Source organism: Apostichopus japonicus, chromosome 8 (genome assembly GCF_037975245.1).
Source record: "Apostichopus japonicus isolate 1M-3 chromosome 8, ASM3797524v1, whole genome shotgun sequence".
Classification (NCBI taxonomy): domain Eukaryota; kingdom Metazoa; phylum Echinodermata; class Holothuroidea; order Aspidochirotida; family Stichopodidae; genus Apostichopus; species Apostichopus japonicus.
The window spans coordinates 20,053,302-20,080,535 of NC_092568.1; the positions used below are offsets into that span (position 1 = coordinate 20,053,302).

A 27,234-nucleotide genomic window follows, 5' to 3' on the forward strand; every position below is an offset into this window, starting at 1 on the left:
GATGGGTACTCATCGAACGATAAGAATGATAAGATAGCTGAAGCATCCTGAAAATAAAATCTTTATACATTTACATATTTATTGGATTATTGTTCAGTCTAACTAAGATTTCTATGCGGTCACAATGCATCATTCAGCTTCCTGGATCCTGCTCAGTGAGTGATCTAACAATTTTATCCACCGCTGAAAATTTTAGTGGCCCGCAAAATTTGATACAATACTCTTATCCTTTTACAAACCTTTCATTTGTATCCATCCATTTCTTTTGATCGCGCCTGAAAGCAGTAAAGCAACAGCTCTTGTCTTCAGTTATCCAGCCTCTGTTATTGCATAGTGGAGTATCGGTTTAATGGAACACCATGTATTAGGTTGTCACAAACTCAACATAAAGTAACATAAAGAAAATGATCATCTTCAAACAATTTTGACAAAGATGTGATGATTGTTTAATTTTTTACATTTTTTTCACTAGATAATCACTGACCATCATCTGTTTGCGATGGTGGGGGTCTTGTTGCTGGTAGATATTGTGATATTGACCGCCTGGTTCATCGTAAACCCAATGATGGTGGAACGAGAGTACCTGTACGAAATGGTAGGTGTAACAATGGTCAATGATCGATGCACACAGACATCCGTTTGACTTCCCACTTCACCACCCTTTGTAATTCCCGCTTCACCGCTCACCAAGAAATGTAGCCCATCCTGTCCTCCATTGAATGAAGGGATATTACAGCTAACTTGCCATGCAGTTATAGTGTCATATGCTGTTCAGTGGACCACTGATACATGTAGGGTCCATGGCAACCACAGTCTTTCATGCAATGATTTCACGGGCATGGTACATTTTCATTACCACTGAACATTGGTCTGATTCCTCCCATTTCCCCAAGGACCCCCACTCCCCAGGCGCTTCCCAGTCATCTCAAGCCATTGTCAGGGACCTGGAGATTATTGTATAATCTTGAGAAAGCAGTTTGTTGTCACCCTCCTACTGTGATATGTTATTATCTCAATTACCCTCCCACTGTGAGATGTTATTAAATCAATTACCCTCCCACTGTGATATGTTATTATCTCAATTACCCTCCCATGTGATATGTTATTATCTCAATCACCCTCCTACTATGATATGTTATTATCTCAATTACCCTCCCACTGTGAGATGTTATTATCTCAATTACCCTCCCACTGTGAGATGTTATTATCTCTATTACCATCTCATGTGATATGTTATTATCTCAATTACCATCTCATGTGATATGTTATTATCTTAATAACTCAATGTAATTAATTAATTACTTAATGAATTAATTAATTACTCAAATTACTCCTTGTAGGAGGATCTCGAGAACCTCGTGATCTCACAGCCTTACATTCAATATTGCACAAGTTACAACAATTTATACTGGCAGAGCGCCCTCTATGGTTACAAGGCACTTCTTCTGATATTTGGCGTCTTTCTGGCATGGGAAACACGAAAGGTTAGTGAAGATGTCAGGATTGTCTATCATCTTACAATTTTCCCTATTATCTCTTATGATTTATTCATCATTCATGTTTATCTCCCTGTGGGCTGACGATGAAGAAATAGTGTAACTGTGACAGGAGAAAGGAGAAATGTGGCAATAATTAACTTTCTTTATAAATGCATGTGTTTTTAATTTAAAGATAAAATGTATGTTAGTATAACATGAGTCTAGTGTAAAAAGAGAGACCTACAAAATGAACTTGTTTTTTTTCCTTTTCCTCATCTTTTTTGAAAATTGCTGCCTTGTAATAAAAAGGAACTTAAATATTTAGTCAAGATTCAGGATAATTTAAGCTATGTTTTCCAAGAGAGTTTAAACCGGAATGGATTTTATCATGATGTTACACTATATGTGGCATGTTGCATTCTCAGCTAATACAAGAGAGTTATTTGTGAATGTCTGCATTGGTTGTTAGAATACTAATAATTATGCAAAAACAGCCAAACTGGTCAGCTTTCACCAGATGTCCTATTCTGAAAATGAAAATCCATGATAACTAGCATCCATATTATTACCAAACTAAAGTTCCTGTTGCATAAAAATAATCGTCTGTTAGCTTAACTCAACACTTATCGCCAAGTTACTTTTTTCGTTTAGAGTAAAACATATCAAAAGTGAAAGCCATGAGAAATCACTGTCTGTAATTGTGACAGATGTAACTCGCCTAAATCTAATTTGCATAGAACAATCAGGGCATCAATATGTCATATTCATCACTGTTGATGATAGTTACCATATGCTATAATGTCACAGTTTTGGTTGGGAAGAAATACTACATTCCAAATACAGAAATTAGCGCTCGAAATTTGAGAAAAACTGGAGGAAAGTAGTACATAATACAGAATCACATGGTTAAGTGTAGCAATTACATGACAGCAAGCCTGCCTATGGAAAAACAGTCCTCAAATTCACTTGAGCATTAATAATTGTTACTTGATAGCATAAACTGCCCCAAGTACTGCCTTTAGGATTCTTCCCTGAGCGCACCCAATTAATTGACCAGCCACCATATGATCGTAAACACAAATGCACTAATGGCCAGCACTACTTTCCCTTGTGAAGATAAAATTTGGCTTGACCACTGAAATAGTACACTGTGTCTTTAATCAAGAATTAGTTCAGAGGAGCATTCAGTATGGCTAGCATTACAAACTCAGATAGATATTCAATCTCCCCTGTTTTCAGCCAAATGCAGGGGACTTAGGCTGTATTTGCTATAGGCAGGGAAGATTGTAATGTAAGTAACAATAGCAAAAAGCTACCTGTTACTATACCTAGCTAATATCTTACCATCATTCACTTTTCTTTTTTTTCCATTACTTTACAGGTCACCATTCCAGCTCTGAACGACTCCAAGCTGATTGGTCTCTGTGTCTACAATGTAGTTTTACTGAGCGCTATAGGGGTAGGGGTTAATCTAGCCCTCACCACTGACCCCTCCATTTCCTACATTTTTTCTTCAGCGATCCAGATATTCTGCACATCTGTCACCCTGATTATTATATTCATCCCAAAGGTAAATTTTTGTTTCTTTCCTCTTTGTTCATTACAAAGCTACTTTGTAAAGATATTTTTTATTCCATTACAACAAATTAATATAACTGGCTACTAAGGGGCCATTGCAAAATAGCAAAACTCAGCATCTGTGAACGTAGAGGAATTGAATAAAAGTTTGACGTATGGATGGGCTGGATGACAATAGCACAGTTACCATGGCAATGGCTGCAATGCTGGCTATTGTGTGCAACACAATAGATATCTTGTCTGAATGTAATAACCTGAGAACAATATGAATGTTCTTTATAGTGTGTCCTGCAGTTTAGCAGTGGTGTTAAAATTAATTAAAAGCAAGATTTTCTACATGGTAGGAAAATGTTTCATTAAAGTTAATAAGCAGTGCAATGGTATAATACTGTCAATTTTATGTCTGGTTATGTCTTGAAAGTTCCTACAGTTTCCTACGTGGATTGAGTGCATGTGGGCCGTGCATAGCGTAGTATTGTCACCCTAAGGCTATACACCATGACAACAATCAGGAGATCTGATCCTGAACTAGTGTACAAAAGCACCCTTAGTTGTACAATGAAAGCTTCACACTTACTTTGAATACACTTCTTTGATTCTACACAATAGATCCAAGCAGAAGTAGCTGGAGATTTGATCATGTGGTCATCAGGGAGAGTGCCAGGGAGATATGAGGGGGGGTATAAATTTGCTAGGATTGTGATTAAAGTGGACTTGGCCAAGGTTGTCGTAATATTTCCACGATGAAATCCTCCTCCAAATCAAGCATCATATTATAGTTTTTCTCTTCCACAGATGATATCTGTCAAAAAATATCCAGAAGGAAAGGCAGTGTCCACCATGAGAGGCAACACTACAAACTTGTCATCAGAAAACAACATCGGTCTGAAAGATGAAATACTGGATCTAAAGAACAAAATCCAAGAGGTGATTGTCAGATTGATCAGCTTATTCCTGCTTTATACTACTTCCTTGTCTCCTCTCAAGAACTAAACTCTTGCAGTAGTATGCACAGAGCACTTAATAAACCATAGTATTTGCTCTCTCTAGGTAACTAGACTATATCAGTCTCACTTCCCAAACCAACCCCCCACCCCACCCTAGCTCCCTTCCCCCACACCAACAACCCTTTGTCATTCTACCACCCAAAGAAATAACCTACAGAGCTATCTTTTGTGGAGGACCTTTTAAAGATTCTTTACACTTTGGTATTGGAGTGATTTGTTCCTCTGCCAATCTCTCACAAGGGTGTAATATGTCTGCCTACCTGATACAAAGACTTGAAAACAAAATAAATTGTCAGTTTTTTTCTATATTGATGATGTTATAAAAAATCAATCAAACAATCTGCAATACATGCAAACTGTCAATATGGTTAATAATAGCTTTTCGAGTTAACTTTGTCAACTTTTTAGCTTACACAATCCTAACATTACATAGTAATATAGTTTTATACTAGTGTACTGGATTCAGGGGGTAGCGGGTCCCAAATGCACCACTTATAGTGCAACTATGAGATATAGTTAAAATAATGGCATACTATAACATTGACTACAAGTGTGCTATGCTGTAAAATAACGAACATGTAGTAGAAAAGAGAAATACTATGATCAGAAATTAATAAGAAATGCTTCAAAGATATGAATACTGAGTAGAGTTCTCCCTGGAATGTGGCCCTATATCTAAGTGTAATCATGGAATATCGGATGGAATGAAATGCTTGTGAATTAAATACTTGTCCTTATCAATATCTTCGATCTGAATGCTATCTCAATCAAAACAACCATGGAACATAGGACTAGACTCTCTAACAGTTCTCATATAGCGCCCTCTAAAAAGCCCTCTAAAAAGAAACTTTAAATCAGGAAACTATACTGCCCAAATCAACTGGCCTAAGTAAAACTTTAATAAAGAAGTGAGGAAAGAATACAGCAAAGTTTAGCCATCTCATTGGCTTTGTGCATGTCATAAATGTCAACATAATGAGAAGCGTGCGGATCATGTATGAAATGTAGAAACCAGTGGAATTGCTATTATATACTTGCTATTATACATATTCCTTTGAAGACTACAGTCATATTATAAGCATAATAACCAGCAGGTTACTTGTATCAGTGCTGGAAATTGGCATCCCTAACACTAAAAAAAAATGTTTTGAAATATGTTTTATTATCTATCATAGCTCATGTCATGTCATTGGCTATTATAAATATAGGTTATGGTAACTGCAAAATTCCAATATATTCTTATCTGTGTTTTTCTTTACTCACAGCTTGAAGAACGTAAATGCGACAGAAAGTATACTGGATGTGGCCTGTGGTGCCGCGGTGCGGTCTGCGAGTGCGGCGAAAGGAGCGATGCGTACACAGAAAACCCAATGGTAGTAAATAGCACAGAGACCTTAACAACTGTTAATACCATTAGCACTTGATGCCAATGTCCATACTACTGATGATAAATAGGAGATTCATCTCACAGTATTAAACAAAATCCCTACAGTTATAACCCTATAGCGAAGGTGTTCGCGATTAATTTCCTACCAGGGGCCAGAGCCAAAAACATGGATGGTTAGTTGCCAATTTTGACACTTAAAGCAGAGAAGGTTGTCTTTCAGTATAAGGTTAAATTTATTCAATGTTCATAGAAGGGATACAAAGTCAAATATAAAGAAAATAACTCATTTGCAATGTCACCTTATCAGCTGGAGAGCCCAATTCAATATATATATATATATACATTTACTTTATTACTTTAATAATAATAACTAAATATCCCTGCTGTCACAACCCATGCCCCCAGTTTGGACAATTTTTTTTGCTATACTTTAATTTCATGTAATGTTTCATAGAACTTCTACAGCCAATATGAGTAGTTTGAATATCATGATAAGAGTAAGGAACTTTCTATACTTTAAGTAGGAGTTCTTTGCAGTGCAATATATATGAGAGGAGAGCATAGAGTGGTATTATTGTTAGAAAATTTTTCCCAGCTGGTGGTTGGATGTTGGTTACTCACTATTAAAAAGGATCATACTATTATTATTGTTTAGACCAGCGCAGAAAATGTTGTATCTCACATTTTAGAATGCGACTCGCTTAAGGTTTGTACCGTAATATCAGCAATTTTTGGTGCATTTTCAGGCATTAAATGTACATATTATATTTCCAGAGTCATATATCTATCTTTTAACAATCAAGTCCACTGAAATTGCAAATGCAAAAGGTAGCTTGCAGAATCTGGAGAAAAGATGCTTTGTATTAATATTTACTTTGCACCTTGTAATAAAACAGAAGACATTTAGCTCATGAAATGATTCCAAGAGGAAAGGTAACCGTTATTGCCCCTGCTTTCTTTAGACAACGGAATCTTTTGTAACAACTTGCAAGTTATGTTTGTGCAAAACTTTTGTAACAATTTTTATTCTTAAAAAAAACACAAAAAAAGAACAAAAAAAATAAAACATTGTTAGCAAACTGCTTAATATCCACTAAAGATCCTGTGTAAGAGAATTTGTAAAAGTAAGTTTGCCCTGACGTTTCAATCCTAGCAGGATCTTCTTCAGAGGCTGATATTTATTCTTCTATCATATGGTAGTGCTCAATTGAAAGTAGTAAATCCTTTGAGATGAATGGAGCTCTTTTTTTTGTGCAATTTTTCTTTTTACATGTTTATATAGCCCCTGCTAGTAAATGAAATAAGTATTAACTTTAAATTCATCTGTTTGTGTTCTTGTATGGTATTTATTTTTCGGTACGATTGTTGTAAAATTGTTTCACAATCAATTTTAACAATTTTCAACAGTCACCTATCAATGCATCTATTCATTGCTGGGAGAAGTATTGTTTATTGTAATCAGTTTAATACAATCATATTTTGTTTTCTTTCCTTTATGTTAATATGTTTCTTCAGTCTATATTGTCTAAGGTCTAATGGCCATTTGTGTTTAATACTAGAAGCTAATTACTGAGCTAGGTTACTAAAAAGAAAAAAATATGCATATTTAGGTCCAAATTCAGATCTCCTAATAATTTGTGTTACAATATGTATATGTGTATGTATATGTATATATGTATATGTGTATATATATATATATATGTGTGTATATATATATATATATATGTATATATCTATATATATATATATATATATACGTATATGTATATATATATACGTATATATATATATATGTGTAGATGAATTATAAAACATTTCATGTGAGACCATTGATGCCAAATATTTCTGTAATGAGTTTTGTGTTGCTTTTGAGGATATGACCCATCAGTGTGGTAAACTAGTCCTTTCACTTTGATTGATGACCTATTGTTTAAAGTGTGAAAGCTTAAAGGTGAGGTATAGAAACATGGATTAAACGCAATTCTTTTAACTATGATGTACTGCAATTGTTACAGTTGAAAGCAAATGACTTAGCTAACACTTTCTGTTTGGCACTAGAACTTGGAAAATCTCATTGGGTTTGGAGTTATTTATAAATTAAATTAAAACATTGTACAAAGTCAGTGCCCTGGATAATAGAAATATGCAAACTGTTTGTAATCTCTAGCTTAACTTTATATATTTATACTTTCTACATAGAACTTGTGTCCTTCATTATGAATAATTTTATTTCCCTCTGTGAATAATTAAAAAAAGTGCACTTCATATATACTGCTTTGTTTTTCTTCCATTAACTTTTGTCAGAATTTATATTAAACAAACCCCAAAATGCCCCTGCCCCTTCACCCCTTCATCATGGTTTACCACAAGGCATATGCTAACTGTTACACCTTATACTGAAATATGCTTATGTTACAGTAAAACAATTTTTTATTATTAACCTGTGTTGGGGTGCTCAAAGGAATATGATACTTGCTTGAGAATTCATGCCACTTCTTTGATACCTCGGGTGAATGACAAAATGTGAAGAAAAAAAATTATGGGAAGTTTTTGAAAAGTGAAGGGTGGTGGGGGGAGGGCTGAAAACTGGTGGGGTCTAGGGTCTTCACCAAAAGAATTTTAGTTTTGTCGATGCAATGATGGCCCAGATATGACATCCAAACAGTTTACTATCCTCCACATTTTCAGTGCACAGAGAAAAATTGAAAATTAGGCTCAAATGAGGTATATGCAACAAACAATTGACAATTTCATTGCCAGGCACTCCTTTGCTAATATCAAAGATGCAGTGGAATAATTGAGTGTTGCCATGGAGGACATCCATAGTCTAAAATTGAGGGGCCAGAAACAAACACCTGCCCTTCCCAACCCACCCTACTTTTCAAATTGGTACCCACTGTTCTAACAACTGTGCTGCATGATCAAATATTAATGCAAAGGGCAAACGTTTGGTGTGGAGATGGTAGAGGATGAGTTTATGGATGAATCCTTGGGTTAGTTGTCAACACAGTATCACATATTAATAAGCAGTGTGATACATAGAAACACAGGAATAGTCTTGCACCTCATATTTACACAACATGACAAAACTTAAGCATTTCCATTTCCCCCTTCTCTCCTGTGTCAGCCTTTACTCGTAGCTAGGCATTGACCCAATGATGATCATGCCACTGGTCACAACATTCACTGTGGAAATGAGAGTTGCCTTCGTGGCCTTTGATCTATTGATCTAAAAGTTGTGGCTAAAGGTCAACAGACAGTAGCGAATGAATTGCTAGTCAGGGTTGATCTGTAGTTGGGGTAGGGGTTGCACATTTCCAGTACACCTCTACGCATCAAAATGTGGGAACAGACGACCGACAACAGGGTCAACCATAATTGGCACACTATTGTTACTTCGAAAGCCTAACGTTAGGTATTGAACCCTCTGATACATGTGTGATATTATTATTACATTTAACAGATATAGAACCATATTATAACACACGCCTGTGTTTCTTATCTGAGTCATCATCTTACTCTCATGAAAGTCGAGTAGGAAGGTGATGCTGCATGTGCAGACGGCACCTGTTGAGAAACGAAGCAATGGCAAGTAACCTAAGCATAAAGTTAGGGTATAGTCAGTATTGCGAAGTTCGCCATACTGCGAAAATCGGCCACCCTTAAGAAACACACGATTTCACCATGACAACCTATAGCAACAGCCAATTTCACGAAAAATTACGAAGCTACAGTTATTTTCTCTCCAAAATGACCCGTGTGCAAGAAATTACTTACATATTTGTCAATAAAATGACGAAAGATCTATGAAGTCTGTTATAATTACTGAAAAAGCAACAGCGCCACCAATTTTTACCAGCGCCACACTGTAGGTTGCGTGGCCGAAATTCGCAATACTCTAGCAAGAAATACCAGTTCCACAATCACGAAGAATTTTCTTGGAAAACAACGTGAAAACAGTTTGCAGGAAAGAAAGTTTGGCCGTGTATCGTACTAAAACACAATTCTCCCACCATATGAAGTTTATTTTCTGGTGATTTATACCAGAAGATTTAGTTTTGGGGTGTTTTAAGTCTTAAGTGGGCGAACTTCGAAGTCACCATCCTACTAATTGAGAATCCGTACCATTCGACTATTTCTGTTAATCCATATCCCGCTTACTATCTCTCTCGCCCACATTCATGCAAGCACTCCCTATTTCCACCTCCCGTTCTTCTTTCTCATAATCCTAACCGGATTATACAGTTGTTATTCTGCCGATTCGAAGTAAGCTTTCCCATTCATATGGTACGGATTCTAAAGTTAGGCCAAAGTTAGTCCTAGGCCTTGGCTAGGTTAACCTACAGTATCATGTATGTCGGCACCACTGACCCCTACCACCCGGCAGCTTTGAACATTCCGTACCCAACTGTGGGGCCGAATTATGCAACTGAGTTACGGTATAACCAAGTTAGGCTACGCCCTGGCCCAAGCTAGGCCGTTGACTTTCTTATCCTGCTGGATTTTTCCAGCATAATGTTTTGATTCTACTTACAACAATACAAATAAACAACATCATGGAATTTAGGACCGGACAGAAAGTGCAGGCTGTAGATGAGTTAGGGAGATGGGAAAACCGTGTGATCAAGAGCGATGACTCAAACAGTGGTTACTATGTAACTATCGATGGATGGTCTTCCGAATTCGATGGTTGCGTACCACCGAACTTGGTTCGAATTCCGATCGACCCGGCAAAAAGATGAATATGGTAAGCATGCACCTACAATTTTACAGTTCTCTTCAATTTTATTGGGGTGGAAGGAAAAATGTTTTAAAGTTGTGCAACGATAGGCTAAGCATTTAACTGTTAGGCTATTTAAGTAGTTATACAGTATATTAAGCCAAAGTACCTTAGAAAGTTAACCTAGCCTACATCATTATAGGGGCCTTGGTCGGTTACAGTAATTGTTTCTCTCAGTTGCCAGTACTTGAATAGCATCTTCAAATGTGACGGTTCGCTGGATAGACTGAATTGTAGTTAAGACAAGATTGGGGAATTGATACATAGTCTTTAATGTGTACAGGTTGATTGAATAGTTTGAATTGTAAGTTTGTAAGAGTTGATACACTGTTCAGATACATATAATAGTTAGAAGGGTGCGTGAAGCCATTCAGAGAGTCTGCTCCCTTTCCAGATCATCTACTTTGGCAGTGAAGAACAAAAAGGGACGAGATTGCGACAACAAGCTCCCCCTGGTTGTTACTTTCCACCCAAATCTTCCTCCTCTTCAGCAAATCACCTCTAACAACCACAACATTCTCCTCACTTCAGATAGAGTCCAACGAGCCGTCCCTGAAAAACCCAACATCGCCTACAGACGACCCTGCAACCTACGAGACCTTCTTGTGTGTGCTGCTGTTTCACCTCTAACTACTAACCCTCCCCCCCCCATCAGCATGGTACTTTCAAATGTGATCGTACTTCGAGATGCATCATCTGCAGCCATCACATTGTTGAATCCAGTTCCATCACCAGCCACAGCATGCAACTCACACACAAGACTAAGGGTCACATCACTTGTACTACCACTAATGTCATATATCTGATCTCCTGTAGAGTTTGCGGCATCCAGTATGATGGCGAAACCAAAACCACCCTCAAGAAGTGATTCTATGGTCACAGATCCACAGTCAACACCATGAAGACTGAGACCCCAGTTGGAGAACACTTTAACCTTCCCAACCATACTATTAAAGACATGTCCCTACAGGGTATTGAATCCTTAGGTAGCCGTCCTGACCTAGTACGTATCAGCAGAGAGAGGCTGTGGATGCAACGCCTTCGCACCATTCAACCTCATGGGCTCAACATTCAGGAAGGACATGATTAACTTTTCTTCTGTCTTCTGTCCCCCTCCTTCTCCCCTTGTCCCCCCCCCCCTTTACTCCTCATCTCATAGCTCTCTTTCACTCCTCTTCTCATAGCTCTCTTCCACCCTTTTTTCTCCACACCTTTCTGTCTTTGTCCTTCTCCAGTTTATTCCCTTCCCTTAATCCTCTCTTTGTCCCTCCACTGTTTATCTCCTACCTCTTCTCTTCCCCTGTTGGTTTCTTTCTTTCTTCTCTCCATCCCTTGTCTGCTAATCCCCTTTCATCCATCTCTTTGTGCTCACCATGCTCATTAACCTGTCTGTATTTTGTGTGTGGTTTTGTCCCTTCTGTTACTGTTACTTGTCATTTAGCCTTTGAAGAAGATCCTGCTAGGATCGAAACGTCAGGCCAACTTACTTTTACACATATAATAGTTTGGTTGAATAAATTGATTAAATTAGGCTGATTGTTATTTAAAAAGTCCGATTCTGATTGTCGATTTATATGACTGATTTTTTAAAGGGAAGCGAAGCAATGCACAATGCACCCACAATAATGCTCTTTCCGCCATACTGTGCTTTACCGTCATGGTGGGAACATGGCGGAATGGCACTTTTTTCTATGACGGAAAGAGCAAATTTTAACAAGTACAGTTCAATGACTTCAATTCAGTACATTTAGCACTAGAGATAGTAAATGGCATTAGATTCTTTGTCTTGTTGAAGTATGAATGGTGTATAAAGTATATATGCTGTTTATACTTACTCCTTGTATTTGAAAAAAGTGGGATGAAGATCAAAGAATACATATATCCCTGTGGGTTACATTAAATCATTCCCTTCATTTTGTAATTAAATAATAAGGTCTTCCTGATTGGCTGTCATCAACAGCTCATGAATTATGTAGCAAGAATGTCACACAAACAGTGCGGTTTTGAATATTTTCGAGTAGATACTATAACAGAAATGGTTAGCTCCAATTACTGTAAGTTATTGGCTTGATTTCATAAATAAGACAAGTTATGGGATGAATCTCAGGGAAGTGTTTTTAAAGATCAATCCATGGAGATGTATAGGTGGATCTCCAGTTGGGTGAGAGGAAAGCATTTTTTGACAAACCCAGAATATCGCTTTAACGTGCCGAAGGGTATGGTGTCACCCATTCTTGCTTCAAGTTACTGGCTGACTCCTTTATTATTGTTAAAAGAAAGGAATGAATGTTGTAAGGGTTGTTCCTACCTCCCCCACATTAATGTAATTATCTTGGTACCTAGGTGAGCTAGTCATAATGCACATACTTGAGTATGTACAGTATGTAAGTAGATTTATTGCCAGTTTAAATTTAAAAGAAAAGATGTATTGCCAGTGGTGCCCACTCTATTTTATTTTCCAGCCACATAGAGACAGTGTGCTTATAAGCCAGGAAAGGTTTTGATATAAATTTTGGACCACATTTCATGAGTGGTAATGTTTGTTTCCCTGGCAGAGCACTTTTTGTTATGTAGGGGCTTCTCTTTTCTGGGAGTGTGGTAAACCTGGCTGAGAGGGATTTATAGTGATTTGCATTATAGAAGGTAACATAGAACGATGCACTACATTGTAGAATCTGCACCTGTTTGTTATTGAGTGCATTTGCATATTGGTATATAAGTTATATGCATGCCGTCTGCTCATCCTTGTTTCACCCTGTCTCTCCATCTGTCAACACGTATTCTCGGACACGTCGTCCGATATCTGTCCTGTATAGCATGACTATGTTACGTATTAAAATATAACATGTTAATACTCAACGCCGACGACTGTGTTCCACTTGATTGCTTAAAGAACTCATATATTTAAACAAAGAAACATTAAGTTGAGAAGTTATTTGATACATTTTTTCAATTCTAGGAACAGAGAAAAGGGAAACACTAAGAGGAAGGTCACAACTCCTAAGGCTGTCAAGGTTATCACATCAGGTACAGTTCCAAGCAAACTGTCAGTTCCTTAATTATAATGAAAGAAATGGAAGTTTGTTTTTAATTAAGCTCATTTTCTCACTCAAAAGAAGGATATATATGTCAACCCTAGTTTGGATTGAAGGGGGTTTTTTTGTCCTTGAGCTCATTTTCACAAGTTTGTTAAGAGCTTCTAAAGAGTATTGCCAATTGTGAAAACAAAGCAATGCCTCCTGAAAAGAAAGACTTTCCTAGGGAATCCCAGGAGTGTCAATTAAAGAGATTCTTCAAAATATGTATATATGTGACATGTGTTACAATTGGAAAGGCGTATTAAACAGCGGCATCTGTAAAAGAGTGTATATATACTGTACACAGTATCTACACAACATTTATGGGAGCATATAAGATATGTTCACACCTTGCTGATATAAGATGCAAATATAATAGGTATATCGGATCGTTGAAATGGTTATAGTTGGCCACCATGAAGGGGAAGGAACGATTTGGGTGAGTATTTATGACTTAAGTTTTATTGAAAGAATTGAAATACAAGCATCACTTCATCTCAAATTTTGCCCTTCACTTGAAGGAACAAATTACTTGTACGATCATTGCCCTCTGTCACTCTCAATAGCTAGAATTTTTCGGATAAACGGATACTTCAGAGCACTTGGATTGTAATACTTAAAACTTTGAGTACTCAGTGAGAAATATATCTATATTCAGATCAACTTTTGTATTATGCAACATTATTTTTGGTTCAATTCAAGTTCAAAATTATTTCACATGTACTAAGTTCAAAATTATTTCATATGTACAGTAAGCGAGTGGTACTGAAAATGTTCATACAAGTGCATAAAAAGAATATAACATAGGCCTATAAAGGATACTATAGAGACACATATATTTAACATGGACAGTGAACTGATGAAAAGAAGAAGGTCTGTATTTGTAAATTAGGTGAAGACAGAGTTGTTTAGCTAAATGACAGTATCCTATATGCTAGGGGCAACACCACCATACAGTGCTGTACATATAGTGCTGTACATGCTTAGCAGTTTGCCTGTAGACAGAATTCAGGCTGAAATAATGGAGTGCTGGAAGTAGAACACCAAGTTCTTCAGTGATGCATGTCTTATAGCCTTCATGAAGAAAGCTTTATATTTAAAAAAAAAAGATCCCGGCATCATTAACAAATTTCTCTAAAAAAAGTCATCTCGTAGAAAGTGCATGGAGTCTCCTAATTTAATTTTCCTGATTTCAACAGTTCAAAATTGTTAATTACATCTTGCCTTACTTATACTTAGAGAAGAAATGAAACCATGAAGGTATTGAGACGATTAAAATATTTATCAGATAGATATATATTATAGCTGCATGGCTATACAGTCAATTCATTGGATTATGCACTTCAAACTTGGTTTGTATCTAACCTTAGTATGCAAATTATGTTTGATGGTTGAGGATTCTTAAAATATGGTTATATAGGCCTATCAAAATTCTGCTGGTAAAGCTTTACAGTTATATCTAATTGTAGCATTATATGCTGAGCTGTTGTAATATTGACCTATATATGCAGTCAAGTTGCTGTGTGTGTGTGTGTGTGTGTATGTGAAATCCTAGCTTGTAAACATGATATCTCAAGATAGTTAACCATTGCAGTTCTCATATTTAGCATGTGGCTGCCCCATAATGAGTAAAATAATCCTTTAGCTTTGGGTGGAGATCAAGGGTCATTTAGCATCAGCAGAGGGTAAAATGTAAAAATCTAAAAAATGCTGTATCTCTAGAACCTGAACATCAGAGTAGCTCATCTCAAGGTTTGACACATTTTGGTGTATATCAGGGGTCTTTTAAGGTAACCAGGGGTCAAAACTTGAAATCCTTGTAAAGCACGATATTTCCAGATAGGAAACTTTAATGACTCTCATATTTTGCATGTGGCTTCCCTATGATGGGTACAAGAACCTTATTTTGGGTGGAGGTCAAAGTTCATTTTGGGTCATCAAAGGTCACACTCTGTAAAGCCTTATAAACACAAACTTTGTAAACATGATAATATCCCAAGATGGGTTACATCACATAGCTTATATTTGGCATTTGTCTTTCTTACAGTGAGTACAAGAAACCTATTATTTTTGGTGGAGGTCATTGGGGTTAGCAGAGGTCCAAATGTCAAAATATCAAAAGTACTTAACTTGTGTGCTTTATCTTCAAATTATATATGCATGGTAGAATCCAATTGATAATAAAAATTCCTGCAAAATTTGGTATAAAAGAAAGCTCATTTGAGGTTGCAGTTCAGTCAAACCCTACACAATTTCTTAAGGTCAGGTCTCCATGAAAATGTAAAACTTATACCAATTTGACCTTCCCATATGTAGTAGAACATCCTTGCTGTCATAGGTGGAGGTCAAAGGTCAGCGTAGGTACATGCTGTATGAACTTCAGCCAGGGTTAGCTTGCAAATTACACTTGTGCTGCATATGTAATTTATTTAAAGGCAAGTAACCACAGGGTGGGGACTTCCCTCTAGTTTTGTTTCCTAATCTAGCTCATATACCCACTGGATCACATTCAGTTTTTATTGTGGTTACATGCAAATGAGTTAATAGTTATAGAAAGGAGAGTAAGAGTGGTTAATTGGTTCCGAAGTTTTGCCCATATGGGATTGGTTGCAATACTATAGTTTATATACCAAAATATTCTCAACATCTTCTAAGTTCTGTGAAAAAAAAAGAGAAAAAAAAGGTGACTTTGCAGCTACAGTATTCCCAGAATGATCACCAAGCACCTCTGTGTCAGCACACATTTATTCTCCCCAAGGTTGGGTTTTAGGTTGATTGTAAATACTTGTTCTTGTAAATTAGCAACTTAAGCCACTTATCATGCTTTTAGTAGTATATGGTCAAATGTTTAACACATCATCCATTGCATAACTTTTCATACAAACTCATTTTTTATATACTAAATACAAATTTAATCATTTGACTGTACAGTACCTCTACTCCAATGGCTTAATCTCTTAACAATAACTGATTTTGAAGCTCTCACTAGATTTCTGTATTTGATTATGACATAATACTGTACTTTTCACTTCAGCTCGTTTGCTTGAACTTGAAGTAATTCTCAACCAAGCTTAAGGATCATGTAAATAGCTCTGTGCTACCTGATGAGAGAACTTCTTAATCAGTCTGGAGTTGCTCAGCAAACAGGGCGTTTTTTATTTTTACTCGACGTATGAATTTCGGACGTTCAAGCTAATTGGAGCCTGTTCAATTGCAGCTTAAGTGAATTTCACCAATACAAATAAGGAATATTGCTTAATCTCCTTGAACTAAGGTATGTATATAGTATAGTAAGTGTTAAATTAAGTTGAAAATAACAAAGTTACTATTTCTGGTAGCCATTTAGTTAGTTTTGAAACCTTATTTTTTTTTAAAAAAAGTGTTTGACACAACAGACCATCATTTATTGCTATAAAAATTAAATCATAATGGGTTTCAGTTCATGATTGGCTTAGTAGTTATTTATCCAATAGAAAACAGTATTTCCAATTTAATGACGTAAAATCCAATTTATGTAATGTTGTGTGTGGAGTGCCACAAGGGTCAATTCTGGGTCCCAAATTATTTATACTGTACATCAATGATATTTGCGATGTTTCGAGGTTACCTGAATTTGTACTTTTTGCTGTTGATACTAATATTTTTTGTTCCCATGATGATATTGATATTCTTAGCAGTCTTAGTAAGCATGGAACTGCATAAACTTAAACATATGCTTTGCAGTTAATAAATTATCTCTCAATGTGAGTAAAACACATTATTTGATTTTCTCGAATCAAAGATTAGAGTCTGATCTGAACATATATATTGATAAAGTTGCAATCGAAAGAGTATATGTTACAAAATTTCTTGGTGTTTTTATAGTATCAGAAACTAAATTGGAAAGAGTATATTCTTTATTTATCAAAAAGATTTTCTAAAGCATTACAATTATACGGAAAGCTAGTCATTTATTAAACAGTGAAGAACTTAAAAACTTTATACTGTGCTATTTTTCTTCCTTATCTTAATTACTGTGCTGAATTTTGGGGAAATATTTATAAGTCCAGTATTACTATTTTATTCCTAAATCAAAAGAAAGTTATTAGAATGATTTGTAATGCCAAATATTAAGATCATACTTCTGAGCACTTTTTACAAGTTAAAAACTTTAAACTAATACCTGATATTGTAGACTTGTATACTGTACATGTGTGTTTATGTTTGAAGCATACAAAACATGCTTATCATCAAATTTACAAGTTTACTTCTCACTAATTCCAAATAACAGGTATAACACCAGACCAAAAAATAAGTTTAAACAAAGATATGTCAGAACAAGAAAGAAGCAACTTTGTGTTTCAATTTCAGGTGTTAAACTTTGGAACACGCTCGATGATAACATAAAAAATAGCAAGAATTTACGTTTATTCAGAAAAGGGTATATAAGCAAAAATTATTGTCAACCTTTGTTTACCCGAATTAAAGTGACTATATTGTGACTGATTGTCTCAATTTGTGTTAGTATGTATTTATTTTTCTTGTTTATTGTTGTGTTTCACCAAATATTTCCAGTACATTTTCTGTCAAATTAATATTTCTAGGGGAAACGATTGTATAAGTATAATCGTACTACTGTTTTTTCCATTTCCATGCATGAATTTGATATACATTAAAATATTTGTTCACTTGACTTATTGAAGTTACTTTCATATGTGTATGTCATATTGAGTATTTATACTTTTCATTGTCATTAATTGTCATTGTCATTGTATCGTAAGTTTTGTAGTTTGTATTGTAATAAACTAATAAAGTTGTCATTGAATAGACATGGATGTTTTCATTTAGAACAAATAGGGAAACAACAATTAAATTATGCTTAACGTAACCAGGGGCGGATTGGCTTTATACCGATTTGCCAGCTTGGAACCAGATGCTCTCCCTTGGGTCCAAAGGATAAATAAAAGGGCCTTTAGCTGTAGGTTGAAGTGCAGATCCCCTTTGGCCATGAATGCTAATCTTGTTCCAGGTGCCAAATATCTCCCACCTCCCTGTGCCTCCCCCTCTCCTCCCCTCCCCCTCCCCTCCCCTCCCCCTTCCCCCTCCCCTTCCCCCTCCCCCAGAGTTGAAGGTTGGAAAAATTAGCAACTAGATATATTTGACACTGTCTACCCCTGAACGTGACTATGGTAGTTAGCTTTGTAATTCATAGTTGCTTATGATATTAACATGTGTTCATGTTGTGCCTTTGAGAATTTTACTCATTCGGTGTTTAACGCAGATATTTGCATTTGAATGGTACAATCTCATGGCAAGCATAGTTACATTGTTACGAAGAAGGAAAGACCAGTGATCACAGCTAGGTGACTGTTCCGTAAAATATTTTCCGGCTTGCACTAGTATATATATGGGTGAATTTTATTAGATCTCTGGCAAATGCAGAAAGAATGACAAATTATTATGGCAAATGAGCTGTATATATTGTCTTTTCCTTTTAATTAAATATGGCATGTAACATTGTTGAAAACATTTTCCTATTAATGAAAGTCTTGAATTTTAGAGTAACTTAATAGCATTTAAGAGCCAAACATTCCCAATTTACAATATCACATTTCAAAGAATATATTACAACAGATTGTAGTTTGCAAACTATATCATCATGTTCGTTAGGCTTGCCTGTAGAAAGATTGTACCTGCACTATAGAGAATAGTCTAGCATATCTAGCTATATCGAATATATCTAGGATAAATTTAGGATACATATGCCTTCTGTAATACTGTACAGTTTACAAGATACAATGTGTTTTCAAGCAAATAGCTATCAGTGCTTAGTCCAGAATGGTGAAACCTTAAGCGAGCATACGATAAATGGTTCTTTAACTCAATTGTGCCCCAAAAGTGTACTGTGCACCTTCTTGTATTGTAATATTTAGTAATTTGTACAAATTCTATGTTTGACATGAAAACATCATCCCTGGTTATATTCGATCCTGTTAACAAACCTCTATTCAATTAATTCAGAGACATTAACAGTCACATTTCGGTTCAATTGAATTTCCATTTTTAATTGGTCTAGCCTGTAGCATGAATCATAATTTTAAATTTGTTTTCTAATGCAAGTTTATGGATCAATTGCAACTTACCAGTACAGCTGGTATTTCTTACATACAACTAATTTGAAATCAACAGATAAGAGATGAGACAGAAAATCTATTGGGAAAGAATATATACCTCATGTAAACATATATATTGGAATGTGAAATGAATGAAATTGCAAACTTAAGGGGGTGACCTATCTAACTATGGCTTTATCTGAAATGCGTATGTATCCTCTGCGTAAGTATAAAACCAAGACGTTGGCAGTAACCACTACTACATGAGTCTGTAATTTAGCTGTTAAAGGGTGTGAAGACTCACACACAAAGAAACGTCTCATGCCGGTAATCTGACCTAGTTTCGAATGAGGTGTAACAGAAGTGTTAGACACCACCATCGATCCCAAAAAATACACACACAGCTTGCTACCGTCGGTAATTAGACACTAGTGTACAGTCAATACAGCTACAGTCAATACCCACAACACAGTGTACATAGCAGTGTGGACATCTCAGGTCTAGATAAAAGAACCAAGGTATCACATCTCATTATTGTCTGCATTTTGTAGCGACAAGAAGAAAACATCATTTGCAAGCAACGGAAAGTTAACTTTTTCAGAGCGCGGCACCCGGTTTGGGGCGAGTCTTCAATGCCTTTAATTAGCTTCCATTTCCAAGACTCAATCGCTTTACAGAAAATTTTTTGATTTTACTTTGACTTGGTATTCCTGAGAGCTTCTTGTAAATGATGTTAATGTAAAGTTTGACAATTAACACAAATATTTACAACACCCCCTTGCTGAACTAATTAGGATGTGTGTGTGTCGGTTGTCAAAATGGTTGAAGACTTCAGTAGCCTACTATCAATTAAGAAAGTTAAAAACCCTTGGAATTGAGTTTAAGTATCATACTTTATTTTGATCGCTAACATCATATTCTACACATTTTGTACAAATGTAATATGAACAGTACTTCACAAAAGTGCCCACTTAATTCGAGATTTCAAATTTTTGAAGATGGTCTTTGCAATCTGTCTAAAACCATCCCAATCATCCTGGTCTGTTACTTTATTGCAAATGGAATCCTGACTTTTGACATTCATGAATACATTGATAAACTTTATAGTTATTAAAACCAAAACAAAGTGCAATAAGTGCGCAACTTTATCAAGACATACAGGAAGACAGACTAAAAGCCTAAAAAACAAACTTCCGCTAAGTACTGATTCACATTAATATCACCTGAAATATTTCATAGCCAAATTTTGACTCCAATCTTTTGATACCAAATATCAATAACTTACTGACAAAATTCCACAATAATAACCAATCAAGCTTCATTTTAAACAAAATGCAAGCAACATCAGTTTTCAAAATTGTTATTGAAAAAAAGGAAACATATATAATATGACTATTTCACTGTTATGTATATTAATGACTATATCATTGGTTATAATTTAGACATGATAACACATCCAACTGCAAATAAATAAATTGAAAGAAGAGTCTGAGGGAATTCCCCATGACCTAGGCCACTCTTGTGAAGATTTGACCCATTAATTAAAATGGCTGCATTTACAAATTGCTGTAATACTGTGCACTGTTTGTTTGCTTATTTATTTGTTTTATCACAAAAAAATTACAATGTGAAAGGAAGTCTTTTATAAAGCCTGAATTGGCTTAAGAGAGTAGAAGACTCCTTGGTAGAGAAGAAAATTATAATACAAGTTGAATGAGCAGAATGATACAGATACTTTAAGGAGTAATAACTAACATTGTCCTAGTATATATATGCATGTGTTACACCGATAACACTGTCGCTGTTAAGTGTTGCATATTCATTACTAAACTCACTTCTAGGCGTGGTCTAGCTCTTATAATGAGAGCCAGTTTTCCAAAATTGCTTCCAAAATTTTACCATTTGTTTACGCCGTTTCCATTAGTTTTAACAACTGTCACCGTCATTTTCGATCATCTAATGTCATATTTCATCCATGAAAGACACGGGTGGTACATTGAAAAATAAGGAAAAACAAAGGTTCAAACATTATCTATTTATTATGTTTTTCCTTTTACACAACCGAGTAATCACTTCAATGTCTTACAGTAGTTGTCAATGTTTCAGTTAGTGAGGTAACGGAGGTATCATGTTGTTTTTTGTCAATGTTTCATGTAGTGCGGTTACTGAGGTATCTTATTGTTTTCGTCAATGTTTCATGTAGTGAGGTTACTGAGGTATCATATTGGTTTTTGCTAATGTTTCATGTAGTGAGGTTATGTATCATATTATTTTTTGTCAATGTTCCATATAGTGAGGTAACTGAGGTATCATATTCTTATTTGTCAATGTTTCATTTAGTGAGGTTACTGAGGTATCATATTGTTTATTGTCAATGTTTCATATAGTGAGGTTATGTATCATTGTTGCTTTTTGTTGTCAATGTTTCAGTTAGTGAGGTAACTGAGGTATCATGTTGTTTTTTGTCAACGTTTTATTTAGTGAGGTTACTGAGGTATCATATTGTTTAATTGAACACAAATTTCTGAATGTATCCAAATCGTTTCGAATTTGTCAGAACCTCTTGAAAAGTACAGTAGTTTTTAAAATTATTTTGGGGTAAGTTTTGTGTTCCAAGGTTGAGACGTACATTGAGGTTGCAAACACAGACAGCTGCTGCTATCAACTTAAGTTTCATAACTGTTGATATTTATTTTCCTTTATTTATACTTAAAGCTAAACAATTTATTTATAAGTTTGAATTGGATCAATCACAACTGAATAGCTTTGCAAGTGAATTTTATCAGATCTGCCGTAATGTTAGTCGTCAGTTTGGAAAGATAAGAGGGTTTTGTACGCACGCAATTCCAAAGGTTAAACCACTGCGCAGGTGGTGTCCTGGTTATGATACTAAATTTTATGTCATTTTTTTGTGTATATTCCATATTGATCATAGTTAATAGAGTAAGCGTTTGCGTGTTAAATACTTTTGAAAAATTTTGAACTTCGATCCTGTTAAAAAGAGCAAGCTGGCTCACAGATTTTTATTACATTACAGTTACTAAAACATGGTCATTTTATCATGAAACGTAAGCAAAACTTCTCTGTATTACAGAATGAGTGAAATGAAAAGAAAAAAAAGACTTTTTGTTGTTGTTGAAAATGCCGTTACGGTAGCAGACGACTTCAGACACGGTGTTCATTTTGATTAAAACCATTGCTTTCAGTCCAGGTTGTGTACTGTACCTATCAAGAAGTTTAAATGTTGAAAAATGACCCTTTTAAACATCTGAGGGTTCATCAAATAAAGTGGCTGGGCTACTAAGTCTAACTATATATCATAGGAGTGCCATATATGTTCCAAGCTTTCTACTAGTTGAAAAAAAATATACATCTCAATGTATGGGGTAAAATGAGCAAGTATCACAGGAAATTTCTAACCTCCTAGACAGTTTTGTCAATTTTATTAAAACTTTGGGAATTTCTTTTAATCATCGTATGTAAACTGAAATAGCAACTTTCATTTACTTTGCAACTTACATTTAAGAAACAAAAAGCTAAAGTTTGTCTGGAACATTAGCCTGTGTGTTACGTATTTCAATTCGCCAAGCCTAGCAAAGGTAACCAGCGTGGAAAGTCACTTATATTGCACGGCTCAAATTTCCTGTGATCTACCATGAGAGAATATAAAAATGCCCGAGGCAGGTAAACTGTTGTGGCAGTGGTATTAAAGGGCACTTTTTCAAATGTGGATGCTTTCAAGTGTTGAAAACATCATAACTCTGATAATTAGAGACAAGTGCAGGGGCGGATCCAGGGGGGGGCCCGGGGGGCCCGGGCCCCCCCTTTTTGAAAATCCTGATTTTTTTTTTTTTTTTTTACCGCGTTCGAGGGAAAGTGCCCCATGCGTGATCAGTGGCGTAGCTACGGGGGGCCTGAAATTGCAGACATGAGATCCATATTTTCAGGTTAGGTACATGCTGCTTAGAATACTCGGGAAGTGCCGTTTCCGGCCATCTGGGGGGTTTGTAAAGCCAAAAATTTTCTTGTACGCTCCGCGCCAACCGATGATGGCGCTCCGCTTAGATAGTCTTGCGTTCAGGCGCGGCTGGACCAGTCAGACCCCCCCCCCCGTCACAAATCCTGCATCCGCCCCTGATATGTCATTGAATATTCCACAAAACAACTTTATATGTCCACGAAACTGTCGAAACATGATTTTCACTACTGGTAGAGATATAAAATATTGGGAATTCTGAATTTCCTGCAAACATGTGGCTGTGCCTGTTCAGTACTCACTACTGTATCGCCTTAAAAAATGATGAGTGGAAATAGTTTCTCCAAGACCGTATCGTATCGTGGGTATCGAGTGCGTCTGATATACGAACGTACGTAGTACGTACGTACGTCTATGATGATATGCACTGTACTGTACTGATAAAAACATAGGTGAATTTCACTCCATGGGAGTGATCACTGAGCACATTCCGGTATAAGAGTGAATTTCCACTCCATTGGAGTAAATCTTAACTCCTAATAGAGTTATATTCACTCATATTAGGAGTGAGGGTAAACTCCAATAGAGTTAAATTTTACTGTTAATTTGAAGTGCGCCGAATGATCACTCCAATGGAATGAAATCCACTCATTTGTTTTTAGAGTGTTGCTAGATATATGAAGAAGAAATTTACATACCAATACATGTTATCGGTCATCGATTGGCACAAAAAGCCAGATTCTGATGACAGCTGCCTCAAGAAACCCAATAAATGGCCTAATAAGCACCGAGCCATCAATGTGGACCATTACCGAAACATCGATGCGTGTTAGTCTTCCACCCCCTTCCTCTAATGCTATTTAAGTCCACATGTGGGCATATCCTGCAAATCTACCGGTAGCCCACAGGGGTTTGAGTTGGGAGAAAGGCCTTGACAGCTTGAAACGACAAAAGATGCCAACTTCCCTCAAGTTAAAAGTCTGGCTGAGTTGGCAAGGCCAGTCAGCATGAAAGAGAAAAAACTTTTTTTGCATTTCTGTCACCAAAGTTGCACATCTTTTTGGTTGCTATTTTGCCTCACAGGTGACATCTCCTGCGATCTGGGGGGTGCTGAAATCTCAAATTTTCTTTGTACGCTCCGCGCCAACCAAGGTGGCGCTCCGCTTAGATAGTAAACTCCGCCCCCCACCAGAAAGAACAGCGCCCATGGCCCCCCCCCACTCAAAAAATCCTAGCTACGCCACTGTGCGTGTAATTTTTTGTAAAATAAATTTGCAAAAAGAGTACACCATCATTCTGATAAAGTGAAGGTGAGAGGGGCACTCTGACTGCATCAATAGTCTCCATCTGGAGGGGGCATCCAAGATGAAATGGCCTGGAGTAGCCTGGTAAAAAGTAGTTTGCATCACCACCTACTCCCCAAAGACGTAAGTCCCAGCTCATTGCTCGAAATTGCAAATATATGCCCGGCAAACCATGAATACATGATTTATTGGAAATAAATTTTAGTCCAAACTTACACGAAAAGTAGCACCAGATTGCACCGAGGACCTCCATATTTTGTGAAATTTTCCCAAAGGGGGAGGGGGGCACCCACTCCCCTTAGACCCCTCCCCCAGGACGACGATTAGACATTTCCCATCTGGGCCCCCCCTTCGGCGAAATCCTGGATCCGCCACTGAAGTGCACACTGTTGCTGAAATTTTAGAGCAATTAGCAGAATGTCATCAAGACATAATGTTTTATTACTTTACTTTATCCTACCTTGTCCACATGGCAAAGAATCACTAAAACCTGTTGGCTTTCTGGTTTTGTAATTTTGCAGCTAACACAGTTTCTGTGTAAAGTTGTCAGATTCAAAGCACCAGGGGTGCACAGCTCTGTACAATCATATCACTTGGGTAATACGCCCTCAATGACAGTTATACAAAGCCATTTTATACGCATGCACACACCAGTAGAATCACTGTGGTCGAGTGGTACGTGACACAAGATACGGGGTTCGATTCCTACCTTCGCCTGATGAGTCACAAAAGGACGAAACCGGTCGTGAAGTGATATTTTTCTGGTGTGTTATTCTTTATTTATTTACTATATATTCTCATTTTTTAGAAATCTCAGAGCTATCACTTTCTACCAAAATCGTCCGTAATTTTAGTATCAAGCATGTTTAGAAATGTTAGTATCATGCTGACCCTTTCCATGGAATGGTCTATATATATCTGTAGGCCTAGTACTGTATAAAGATTTGTATTTATACAGATTAGTTGTCAATGACATAAAAGGTTTTTGATCGCATATCCAAGGACACTGATATGTTCTTCATATAAAAAGAACCAAGTTTGGTCAGAATCTATCAAACAATGGATTAACAGTTGACATTTAGGCCGTTGCTGCATGTACTTAGCCGTAATGTCGTCATCAATTTAGCCGTCAAGGAGAATTCCAGAGATTAAAGCTCATGCAATTTAGAGCTGAAAAATCTGAAAACAGGAATTATAGCTACTGATTTCTTCAACATTGACATATATGTTTCAAGGCTAAACGACTGCCTAAATTTCTCTCCCAAACCAATACAAAAAATCTTCAGGGATTAAGAGTAGGAATTTTTTGGTCATTTCGTTATATATTTTACCATTTGAACGTACTTTAAGAAGTACTGCTTTGTGAAACAATTGCAGAGATCAAAGAAGTTTATGAGACTTTCCTAGATGGTAAATTCACTAAGGGAACCGTTGAATTAATATAGCATTCAAATGGACGATTCCAATTCCATCATATGAATCTAGCTAGCATACACTGTTAAGCTAATTGAAATTCAGATGTAGAATATTAATTTTGTGAATGATACTTAAAGGTTACTAAAAGGAAAGAATACCTTAAATTCTAGATGGCAATTGGATTGAACTGTCATTGAGTAAAGAGTTCTTGATTAGCCAATGAGGCTGAATATGCTAGAAATTGCTAGATCTACTAGAATATGATATAATTTTGATTACATTAAGATCAATTTGTATAGGTTTCACTGTTGATATACAGTAATTTGTACAGTTGAATAATCCTTTAAAAATCAATATATATTTTTGGCGGTCTTTTTGGTCAGTCTTTGAGCAATTATTTTTGCTGGTGGGTTCGTTATACTACGTTTGACTCAAATAAACAATTATATAAGTCAAATAAATAACATTAAGTCTCAAATTATATACTTGTAAGTCTTATTTGTCCACTTTTTGTGTCATGTATTATTCACAATTTCTGTTTATACACTATCGCTAGCAGATTCAACCAGCCAACAGAATATTTTGCGCTTAATATGTTACATGGTTGAACAGTATATGAAAATATTGGATTCATTTCTTCCGTCTTACTGGCTAATGGCAAACGAAACACAGCTTAGTTATTTTTAAAATAAATAATTCGATTACATTTTATGAGTCATGGTACGGGAAAGGTATTGTTTGTATATATAAGACCTCTTTAATTGAGATTTCAGCTTTTTAAGAGTAAGTTTAATATGCGTTGCTCCTTTTTGCAACATTACAGTATTATTCATGCCATTCCTGGTGAATGGAAACAATATTAAGTAAATAACAATCTTAATGAGAATATGGAGGGATCATTGTTCGGTAGGATTTATTGTTATCCGTCCTTATCACGTTATATTTACAACATTTTTTTAGTTATTTTAAGCTACCGTACATTCTAGTTGGACTAATATCATCATGTTCATTTTTTTGTTATGTTGTACTTTATGCAACCTCCCCAAGGATTTGAAAAACCAAATTTGCTTTCAATAAAGTTTTCATCCTCGCTTGCCTCATAGTGTACTCACCTACGTAGGAAAGTAAATTATAAGATA

General features: G+C 36.1%; 2 protein-coding genes across 9 annotated transcripts in view; both read left to right on the top strand.

Annotated features, from left to right (window-relative positions):
- Nucleotides 1–7,715, top strand: part of LOC139970954 (gamma-aminobutyric acid type B receptor subunit 1-like) — a 60,444-nt gene extending 52,729 nt beyond the window's left edge. For all 6 annotated transcript variants that reach the window (XM_071977039.1, XM_071977038.1, XM_071977041.1 and 3 more), the window contains exons 17-21: nucleotides 473–595; nucleotides 1,341–1,484; nucleotides 2,860–3,048; nucleotides 3,852–3,983; nucleotides 5,329–7,715. In XM_071977039.1, coding sequence (XP_071833140.1) covers nucleotides 473–595; nucleotides 1,341–1,484; nucleotides 2,860–3,048; nucleotides 3,852–3,983; nucleotides 5,329–5,487 — 747 coding nt within the window. In that variant the 3' untranslated portion in view covers nucleotides 5,488–7,715. The remainder of the gene's footprint in view (nucleotides 1–472; nucleotides 596–1,340; nucleotides 1,485–2,859; nucleotides 3,049–3,851; nucleotides 3,984–5,328) is intronic.
- Nucleotides 7,716–9,561: 1,846 nt separating this feature from the next.
- Nucleotides 9,562–27,234, top strand: part of LOC139970956 (gamma-aminobutyric acid type B receptor subunit 1-like) — a 48,728-nt gene continuing 31,055 nt past the window's right edge. For 2 of the 3 annotated variants that reach the window (XM_071977044.1, XM_071977045.1), the window contains exons 1-3: nucleotides 9,562–10,197; nucleotides 13,190–13,257; nucleotides 16,342–16,581. The gene's annotated coding sequence lies outside the window, so the exon portion shown is untranslated. The remainder of the gene's footprint in view (nucleotides 10,198–13,189; nucleotides 13,258–16,341; nucleotides 16,582–27,234) is intronic. The other variant, XM_071977046.1, reaches the window with a different exon arrangement.